This window comes from Cinclus cinclus, chromosome 3, assembly GCF_963662255.1.
Source record: "Cinclus cinclus chromosome 3, bCinCin1.1, whole genome shotgun sequence".
NCBI lineage: Eukaryota > Metazoa > Chordata > Aves > Passeriformes > Cinclidae > Cinclus > Cinclus cinclus.
In genome coordinates, this window is record NC_085048.1 from 5,659,536 (window position 1) to 5,670,128 (window position 10,593).

Sequence of the window (10,593 nt, forward strand, 5' to 3'; positions counted from 1 at the left end):
AGTGCCTGTCCCCTGTGCTGGGCACCGTGAGGTCACCTCGGGGGCCGTGTCCAGTTCTGGGCCCTCGGCTCAGGAAGGACATTGAGGGGCTGGAGCGTGTCCAGGGAAGGGAACGGAGCTGGGGAAGGGGCTGCAGCACAAGGGAGCAGCTGAGGGAGCTGGGAAAGGGGCTCAGCCTGGAGAAAAGGAGGCTCAGGGGGAACCTTGTGGCTCTGCACAACTCCCTGACAGGAGGGGACAGCCAGGGGGGTCAGGGCTCTGCTCCCAGGGAATAAGGGACAGGACAAGAGGCCATAATCTCAAGTTGCACCACGGAAGGTTTTTAGTTGCACATTATGAATAATTTCTTCACAAAAAGAGTGGTTAGACATTACAATGGGCTGCTGAAGGAAGCGGTGGAGTCATCGTCCCTGGAGGTGTGTAAGGACAGACTGGACGTGGCACTAAGACACGTGGTCCAGTTGACAAAGTGGTGACCGGCCATAGGTTGAACTCGATGGTCTCAGAGCTCTTTTCCATTTAAATAACCGTGTGGCACTGGAAATTCCGCACTGTCCCCGAGCTCTCCTTGCGGCCCTCACGACCCCTCTCACTTCCCTCTCCCCCCCCCCGAGGCCGTTCATCCCAGCGCCACGCCCCCTGCACCGCAGCCAATCGGATCTCCCGCCAGCGGGACCGCAGCCAATCACAGCGGGCGGAGGCCGCGCGCACCGTTGAGATCCCTCACCCCCCCCCCCCCCCCCCCCAAGGCCCGTCAGTTGTCGGTTGGGACTGCGCGGGTGGCGGGTGCGCAGGCGCTGAGCCCTCACGCCCTCCCCGCTGCCCCCGGTCACCTCCGGTGCCCGAGCGGAGCCGGAGCGGGACTTCAAGGTGGGGCCCCGGCGGGGACGGGGGTGTCCCGCGGCGGAAGGCTGTGGGTACGGTGAGCCTGGTCTGAGTACGGGTGAGGGACAAGCGCGGGGGAAACCGACCCGGAGCACCCGGTTGGTCAGTGGTGCCGCGTGTGTGTGCTCTGCTGGCGGATTAACCTCCGTTCTCCGCAAAACCTGGTCGGGAGGGAGGTTCGGGAGCAGGTGGACTAATGCTGGTGGTATTTCACAGCTGGGTTGTTTTGCTGGGTTTGCCTGGAGTAGAGTTAATTTTTGGTTAGAACATGCCAGTTGTGGATATAAACACCAGTACTGAGCAGCTTCGGAGCATTTCGAAGCGAACGCTGCGGGTTTGCGTCTTCCTGTGCTGTGGAAAACTCTGGTTCTTCTTTCTAAAGCACCTGACAGCATCGATCGGGCGATTCGCCGCCGTGTTGGTCTTGCCATTTCTTTTTTCCTGTTTCTTTTCTCTAAGGGCTGTGTCCCAAGTCCTCTGTGCTAAGAGATGCTTTAATGCTGTATTTGACAGCATTATTTGTAACTTTTGTATCTTGTGCAGATATTTTAACTGTTGGAGACCGGGGTGGGGGGTGGCTTCCCGTGCTTTGAATTCCCGTCGCTGCTAAAGCTACGCCTAACATTAAAGCTCCTTACACCTTTAAAATAAACCTGCTGTTTTAAAGAGTTTGTGGGAAAGAGTTGGTGTTCAAAATGTTAGGAAGACAGCTGCTGTGCCTTCCAGAATCACACTTTGTCTGCACATGAAGGAAGATAAAGGGAAAATTTGCTGGAATGGGGCTCTTCTTGAGGAGCAAATATGCTGCCTAACAACATTGCAGAAGGTTTTGTAAAACCTGCAGCTTCACTTCCTCTTGTTTTTAACGACAGAGCATCATTGTGTGCCTTTCAAAACAAAGTGCTTAAGTCACACATAATACATTAAAAGGGGGTAAAAGCTTATAAATCATACCTGGCACTCGATATAGTCATTAATTCCTTGCTGAGAAATATTTACCTCATAGCTAAGGTTATTAATTTTTGGTTTTTTATAGAGAGAGAAGTGGGGTACATAAAGGACAGGTTTAAATGTTGTTGTGGTAGATGTAGAGCAGCTTAGAAGGGAAGTAGAAGTTGCTCCTGGCAGTTCTGTGTATGAAATAAGCAATTAGTAAATGGGAATGTTGAAAGGCTGAAAAAACTTCCAACAGCTGTAGGGGCTGGAAACTGAAAAAGGAAAAGTGAGATAAAAAAGGAAAATTAAAAATTATAGTAGGAAACAGGCTTCTGACCTAAACAGTGATATAAGTATTTATGGCTGCAGAGGACTCTTAAATGTGGGTCGGGAACTGTTCAAATGCCTGTGCTTAAACATGAGGAAAATACTGATTTTTCTGTCTTGGTATGTAGAATTGTAATAGGACACACACAACAGTGGAATAACTGACCAAAAGAAAACAATTCTTCCTTTCATTTAGTCTGCAGTGGGAAAAACATCTCATTGCTCATTTGTTTTAATATATGAAAAACTCTGACGATATGTGAGAAACCTCTGAAGTCAGTAGGGAAATCCACTGTTGATTCAAGTGGTTGTTTGGACTGGGTTTTGGAATTACCCTCTGGAAGGAAGATATGTATAATATATAGCTAGTTAAACTGGTCACAGTAGAACTGTTTTGGTTACATGCCTTGTCCATTTAAATTTTTCAGGTGCATCTGATTGCCTGCTGGAAGCACTTCAAAGTCTACACAATGAGCTCGATGTTGATGTTATTTTTTGGTGGAATCCTCATCTGTTGTGCTCGCTCAGCTGGTGACTCGGTACCCAGGTTGCTCCTTGTGTCCTTTGATGGCTTCAGGGCCGATTACTTGGAAACCTACGAACTTCCTCATCTCCAGGAATTCATTGAGGATGGTGTGCTTGTAAAAGAAGTCATGAATGCTTTTATCACCAAGACCTTCCCAAACCATTACACCATAGTGACAGGTTTGTACGAAGAAAGCCATGGCATTGTGGCTAATGACATGTATGATGCAGATGCCAAGAAAAAATTTTCACAGTTCAATGATTCAGATCCCTTCTGGTGGGACGAGGCAGTTCCAATCTGGGTAACAAATGAACAGCAAGGAAATGGAGCAAGTGCTGCTGCAATGTGGCCCGGTAGTGATGTAAAAATCAACAACACGACCCCTCATTTCTTCATGAAGTACAACTTCTCAGTGACGTTTGAGGAGAGAGTGGAGAGAATTGTTTCGTGGCTGAACAGCTCTGACCCAGTGGTCAATTTCGCTGTGCTCTACTGGGAAGAACCGGATGCAAGCGGGCACAAGTACGGCCCCAACAACACCCAGAACATGCGCAGAGTGTTGGAAGAAGTGGATAAACATGTTGGCTTCCTTATGAACAAACTGAAGGCATCGGGGCTGTGGGACACTGTTAATGTCATAATAACAAGTGACCATGGAATGGCCTCCTGCTCTGCAGAGAAGCTGATTGTCCTGGATAAATGCCTTGGGCGCAATAACTACACCTTGATAGACAAGACTCCGGTTGCTGCAGTGCTGCCAAGGCAGAGTATGTTTGGGTTTGGTTATCTTTTAAGGCATATACTGAGAATTAAGTCTTGTTTATCTTGCCTCTAAAAAGTACTAGGCTTTTTAGTAACAAGAAGTTAAAAAAGTACATACTTTTTTAGTACTTTAAAAAGTATGCTAGACTGTTCTAATCTTTTGCAAAACCTATGGAGCTCACGTTGCAGAACTTTGGCATAATGGGTAAGCTAAAGAATGATGGTTTATTTAGAAGTTTGTCTTGGCAATCAGTGGGACAAGGAGAGTTTCTTGTGAAATTGCTGTGGCTGATAAGGATGACCCTGGTGCAGGTGGTTGAGAAAGTAGGTAGGTACTTCGTTTGCCCATTCTCTTGTTGCTCACTTAGTCTGTGCAGCTGTAATTCACAGTGAGCCTGAAATAAACCCATGTGTTTATTCAGAATAAAAAATGCCACTGTAAACTTCCAAGTAAGAATCTAGTCCCAGCTTTGATCATTTTACCACTTCTGTTTCTGGGAGTGAAACCTAAGATTTCTTATTTGTATCTTGGAGTAGTCCCCAGCAGCCATGTCTGAAATAATGACATTGCTGGCCTCTCTTGTGACCAGACTAATGAACAAAGTGATTCATACAGTTACAAAAGAATAAACACTTGCTGCATTGGATAAAATATTGACTACTTGAGGGGCTCATTGCTTTCTCTTGATTTCTCTGCTTGAATTTTGCCCTTCAATCCCAGATGGTACATTGAGTTGTAGGTCCAAACCCACATCTGGGAGGTGTCTGATTTTAAATGAAAGCAAATTTTGAAATTCACCTCAACCAATGTAACGTTTCTTAAGGGACATGAAAAAATCCTCTTCTCTGTGTTTTTTAAAAAATAATTATTCTGAAATAATGGATCTTGAGTTTAATGACAGATAATTGTGGTAAGCATGAGTTAATTTCCAGCTGCTTAACGTGCAATATTTTCCTTGGCAGACAAAGAAGTTGTGTATAACTTACTCAAAAATTGCAACAGTCACATGAAGGTTTATCTGAAAGAAGAAATTCCAGACAGATTCCATTATCGCCATCACAAGAGAATCCAGCCCATAATTCTGGTTGCAGATGAAGGCTGGACAATTGTACAGAATGAGTCCCTTTCCAAGTGTAAGTGTGTGTTCCTCTGAGGTTTGTGTGGGTAAACTGCCTTGTTTCTCTTCCAGCCAGCTGCAGGGTGGTTCTCATTTAGCAAGGGGAGTCTTGGCACTGTGCAGGTTGAGGAATAGTGCAGCATTTTCTAGAACATTCTCAGCCTGAGCCTGGAGTATTTAACAGATGAGGAGGAGATGGGGAATACTGTGTTGCCTGAAACACTTGTCATGTTCAACTTAATAGTCTGAGTTATCTTAGGCAGGATATCAGTCTGTCTCAAGCTTTTCCTGGAGTGTGGTTTAACTTTTTATTGTGTATAAAATATATATATATATATATATATATATAGGGGTGCTTAAATCGAAGCATGCAACACCCAACATTTAATATTACAGTACATGTACTTAAATGGCAGGAAATACTAAAAATAGTAGGAACACAGCAGAATGTTTGAAAGACAAAACTCAGCAGGTGTCACTTCTCAGTGTCTTGCTAAACTGTGCACTTTCTTCCTGCTGGAATGTCAAATTACACATATATATAGGTGTGTATATATATGAGTATATATTTCCACACTCAGGGTTTTTTTCTTGGCAGACAGGGGACATGTATAATTTATTGAAAAAAAAAAGTGACAGTCACATGAAAGTGTATCTCAAAGAAGAAATTCTTTGTTGTAATAGTAAGAAAGTTCAGCCTGTAATTCTGGTTGTAAATGAAGGCTCCATGTGTGTATGTTGTTCAGAAAGTGATTGGACAGATTCTTGGTAGGAAGATCCATTAATAGAAATAAAATACAGAAGTACCAACATTTGGGAAGTTTCTGAGCAGCCAGCAGCTCAGGCTGGTTGGCAGGGTCAGGGATATCCCTGTGTGACTGCTGTTAGTGACTGGGTATTGAGTGGTACAAAATACTGGTTGCACCCAGTTTGGCTGATCTTACTGTCTACCCTTTGCAGAATTAAGTTCAGTTTTTTTCAGTATTTGTACAGAAGTACTGCTTTTTAATGCAGGATGTGTTTATATTTTAATTTCTCCACAGATTTGCTACAATTATCTTCAATTTGACACAGCATGTAGCACAGGTGTTCTCTGATCAGAGTGCTCTTTTTCTTGTTTCTGGTTAGATTCAATTTCATGTACCTAAAAATAGTTAATAAGTGAATATTTATAAGGAACAGCATTGTATTAATTGAAGTAATTATCTTTTCAGATCAATTTTATTTGTGAAAGCTTCCCAGAATCAGACAGGGGAGGCTTTAGCCTAAAAGCCTGTTTAAGGTTTATTGTCTTCACAGACGAAGTGGCAGCACAGTGGTTGCCAAGTGCACCAATAACTCCACACACCAGAATCCTACTTCAGAGATGAAATATTGGAAACTTCATTGGAGTAGCTCTGTTCAGAACAAACAAGTAGTGAAAGGCAGGGAAAGCAATCTAGAAACACGAGTTAAAACAAACAAGATGTGGTAACAAACAGAATGGTAGAAAACATTAAAAATAACTAGTGGAAGCTCACTGAAATGGTGAGTGTAACGTAATCAGTTGGAATCTGGATGTTTTGCATCAGAAGCTTCAGGGAATCACCAAAGGAAACAGTTCTCAGGGATATTCTTCCACTGTTACTAAGAAATGGATCCAAACTTAAATGCAGTCGCTCAAATACTGTGCTGTTTGTGCTGTGAGAGACTTTTGGTACTTTGGGCATGTTTTTCAGGAATGCTGTTAGGAAATTTGACACTGGCTGCTCTTTAGCTGTTTATAGTCCATCTTAAAAACCTACCCAATGTCCAAGTACTCCTGACCTTATAGCCATAAGGGTTTTGCTGTGTGACTGCCAGAGGCACAGTGATCCTTTGTCTTTTGGTTTTGACTCTTTGGGTGTCCCTTCAGCTGAAGTACCTTATCTGATAAGCATGAATTGAGGGTATTTAATATGCTTGAAATAAACACTATCAAGGGAAGGGTACTTGATTTTTAGTAAGTAATCAGTGTCCACTCTGCAAGGAGAGATGACTTTCCAAAATCTGGGAAGTAAAAACTTGCGTTCTAGCTACCGACTCATTGTGGAGCGGCAACCTCCTTTTCAACTTTGGCATGAAGAATGGGAAGGGGAACACTGGAAATGTTAAGCTGAAAGGAAAAGAGATTAATGGGACAGAGAACCACGGGGGAGGGTCTGTATGGGAAAAGGCTTGTGGGGTTTGGGGAACAGGGAAGGAACTCTGGCTTCCTTCTGTTGCTGATCCAACAGCTACTTTTATGCCGTGCATGAACCTTGGGTTAGAACACGTGCTTTGGCGGTGGGGGAGATGGGGAGGGCAGCAGTGTCTCTGCAGCAGAGGCTGTGACAGTAACTGTGTGCTGTGCCCCTCTGCAGTGGGGGACCATGGCTATGACAACGCCCTGCCCAGCATGCACCCGTTCCTGGCCGCGCGCGGTCCCGCCTTCCGGCGCGGCCGCCGCCTCAGCACCATGGCCAACGTGGACATCTACCCCATGATGTGCCACGTCCTTGGGCTGGCCCCGCGGCCACACAACGGCACCTTCGCCAACACCAAGTGCCTGCTGGCTGACCAGTGGTGCATCAGTGTCCCCGAGGCCATTGGGGTCGTCATCGGGGTTTTCATGGTCCTGAGCACTTTGACCTGCATCGTCATCATCATCTCCAAGAACAGAGTGGCTCCCTCCCGGCCCTTTGCCCGGCTCCAGTTACAGAGTGATGACGATGATCCTTTGATTGGATAGCACGGAGGGAGCCAAGCCTCGCTTCCTACGTTGTGATTTCAGGAAAACAGTTTCCATTTGCACTGGATGGCATTCTTTGTTCGATGCACTTTATATGTGTGAAATACTGTACAGCCAGACCCTGCTGATCTGTGTGACTAGTGTCCTATAAAAATATTTTTGTAAACAAACAGTGAACAGTTGGCTTTTTACTGGAAGAGATGCTTAACAAAATAATGCTGCTTAGTCTTTTGTTCAAGCCTCTGAACACTTTCAGAATGAGACTCCAGAATGTGACTAGCCAGGATAGACAAAGTGAATTTTAAAATTTGTAAATGGTAATTGCTTTTTTGTATTAAATTAATATTGACTACTTTTAGTGTTCTTGCACCTGTGTTGGAAAGAAGAACTTTATTGAGAGTTAGGAGTTATTTTTGTTTCAAGAGTGTATTCTGATATGCCCTTAAATTTGGGGTAAGAGAAAGTCCAAGACCTTTATTTCTACCCTAAGTCAGCAATGTAACAAGAAATTTCAGAGAAAGAAAATAGAAGTCAGTGATGAAATAACAGGTGCATATCTCTTCTATGGTTCAACACTTACAAGCCTGGGCAGGTGGCTCTGACATTTCTGGATATGTGTCTCTGGATGACTTAGATCCACAGGTCCAGTTGGGATGGCACTACTGCCTTATCTCAAGGAAGTAATTTTAACCTGGGAGTCTTTGAATTACCCAGTTTTATCAGCTGTAGGTGTAAAATCACTGCTCTTAAACCCTGCGGTAAATTTTTCAGGAGTAAATTCCACTGAAGGTGTTTTTGCGATAAAGGTGGTTCTGCCCTGTGTACCAGTTCATAATTGTCTCTTGAAGGCTGTTGTACTAAAAAGCAACAATTGAAAGTTTGATGTGCAAGTCATCAATCGAGGATTCCAAACTCATATTTCAAACCCTGGAAGTTTAAAGGAATAAGTTAGCAGGTCTTATCTCAAAAAATAAATTCTCTATAATGTTTGAGGTACAGAGATGCAGATTCCTGATGAAGACGAGAGCTAACTGTTCTCTTAATTGAAACTCTTGATTTTTGCTACTTGTCATCTAGTAACTTGCTGTTAAAAATATAGTTTGATTGAGAAAGCCTTAAATGGTACTTTATCTTCCAGTGAGATTAAATTGTTATTGCTAACCCAAAAAGAGAACTACAGTTACCAAGTCCTTTTCCTACAAATCTGGTGGCTTTAAAAAATAAAGTGATGTTGCTACCTGGTAGTAATGGGGCTTCTCTTTCACGACTTCAAATTCATTGCAATTTGGTGTTGGCCGCAGCCTTTTTTAGTGATCCAACAGTGAGATAGCAGGAACTTTGGAGGGAAGGGGTTACATTGAACTGGAAAAAAATAAACTTGAGCTTTACAAATGTGTGTCTTCCTCTCTAGGGACTCCATTGTACTTGATTAAAAACACAGTCCAACACCTAACCAGTTCTGCTTTTTGGTTTTTTTTCCAAACTACTAACTATACTTACTAATGCTTTACTCTGAATTCATCTCATGAAAGAGTTCAGATTAATTGAAAGAGGCTCAGGCCCCTTGAAAAATCTCTGCTGTTACTAACAGGGTACTGGATTTTAACCTGTTGATATTCTAGAGCAGTAGCTGGACTGAACACAGGAACACTTCCTCATCCTCCCATATTTACATTAATTAATTACATGTACCAAGAGGTCAGGTTAATGAGTAACTGCAAAACGAATGTGTTGCAGGGTAGAACCTAGGCTTAGATCTGCTGTAAAAGAGAGGATGCTGGAGAGTTTGGTTAGGTTCTGGCAAATTCTGCTAATCCAGAGTGGGATCCTCAGAGCATCAGTCAGAGAATTACTAGAGATGCTTTGCATCATCTGGGTTTGCAAAGGCTTGACTGAGTTTACTTTTCTGGAAGATAATCTATCCTCTACCTGTGAGTTTTGGGGATTTTTCTAGAAGTTAAAACTGATTAGGACAGTGTTTTCTTCACTCAGTTCCTTCCCCCCAGCAGCTGTCACACAGTGTGTGGTCAATGTGCTCTCAGTTCCTCTGTGCATCCCCTTCCAGGCAGGCAACAAAGGTACCAGCAAGGCTTTGGTGACCAGAACTGTAAATGCTGTCTGAAGCACGGTGGCAGAACTCTGATCTGAAACTGGAATGTTGCTACAGCTGTGGAGATCAAGGTCTAAATGCAGTTCCCCTCCTCACTCTGAGCAGCCCTCTCTGATGAGAACTGCTACAGGCGCTGAGCTGCTGTGATACCAGCGTGTGGCTGTGTCTGGTGGAAGTCCTTATCACCCTCTGTTCCTCCTCCCTTTAGCATGAAGATGAGACAGCTACTGTGGAAAGACTTTTAAGGAGGACATTGAAATGTTGAGTCAGATAAACTATGTTACAGTTGTACTGCCGATTATTTTCATATCCAAAGATGTGGTGTGGTCTGTAACTGTGCTGAGTGTTCTTCCTGGAAAAAAGGGTTTCACACTAGCTCTTGTACATCCAGTTTTGTACAGATTATGTACAAATCAAGACAATCTAGAAAAAACATCTTCCTGTTTTTAAGATATGCAGTTGATTTATTTAAGGATGATTATTTTTAACAATAGAACCTTAAACATGACAAAACATTTCCACTGCTTCATTCTAGTTTGTGTGAAGTATTTCTAATGAAAGCCAGTGGCCGATTTCCTTTTGGGCGCCAGTTCAGAACAAAGAACAGCAAATTATGGCTTGTGCTTCCTCAAGGCTGCAATAAAGGGACAGTAGTTTGTGGCAACATTTAATGACTTGCTAAATAGACACAACTCGGCAAGGGTCACCCAGGGCAGGTTAATTCAGGGGAAGTTCCTAACCCTTAAGGGGCTTTGCAGTTTAGATGGGAATAGGGGATATTTAGTGACACTTGCCAGCACTGGGGGCTGATGTTTTGTTACATTGGCTACCTCCATACAGGAACTCTCCACACTGGGTACAGCAGCCCTAAAATATCCACCCCTCTGGGGTTTCATGCTTTCTGGGCATTGGCATCATAGAAACAGCTCCAGAATTGAGCTGATTTCACCTGACTACAGCTCTAAAACACTGCTTTCAGGAACTTGCTGCCTACACACTGCCTGTGAAAATAAACCAACTTTGTGTACATCCAAGGATCAGACACAGCAGCATAGATATGGGCAACAAGACATCCATGGCATTGTTTAAGCAGAGAAAAAGAGTGGGATGTAAGCCTGTTAAATTTCCATTTACAAAACAACAGGATCCAACCACTGCACATTTGTCCTTCACCACATGC

At 43.6% G+C, this 10,593-nt stretch overlaps 1 protein-coding gene across 5 annotated transcripts; it reads left to right on the top strand.

Moving 5' to 3' along the window:
- Positions 1-797: 797 nt before the first annotated feature.
- On the top strand, positions 798-9,942 carry ENPP4 (ectonucleotide pyrophosphatase/phosphodiesterase 4). 5 transcript variants are annotated; one of them, XM_062489637.1, is made up of 4 exons: positions 798-922; positions 2,577-3,441; positions 4,400-4,570; positions 6,936-9,942. In XM_062489637.1, exons 2-4 carry the CDS (start codon positions 2,619-2,621, stop codon positions 7,301-7,303), a joined length of 1,362 nt encoding a protein of 453 aa, XP_062345621.1. In that variant the 5' UTR covers positions 798-922; positions 2,577-2,618; the 3' UTR covers positions 7,304-9,942. The 5 variants fall into 5 exon arrangements, with proteins under 5 accessions (XP_062345621.1, XP_062345622.1, XP_062345623.1 ...); XM_062489638.1 differs by having other exon boundaries at positions 798-917; XM_062489639.1 differs by having other exon boundaries at positions 798-870.
- Positions 9,943-10,593: the final 651 nt, after the last annotated feature.

What these genes read in the sequence shown, in the direction of transcription:
- ENPP4 (XM_062489637.1), top strand. Translation starts at nt 2,619, where the DNA reads ATGAGCTCGATGTTGATGTTATTTTTTGGTGGAATCCTCATCTGTTGT. An exon ending in TGCAGTGCTGCCAAGGCAGA is followed by an intron (nt 3,442 to 4,399) that starts GTATGTTTGGGT and finishes TTTCCTTGGCAG; the next exon opens with ACAAAGAAGTTGTGTATAAC. An exon ending in GAATGAGTCCCTTTCCAAGT is followed by an intron (nt 4,571 to 6,935) that starts GTAAGTGTGTGT and finishes GCCCCTCTGCAG; the next exon opens with TGGGGGACCATGGCTATGAC.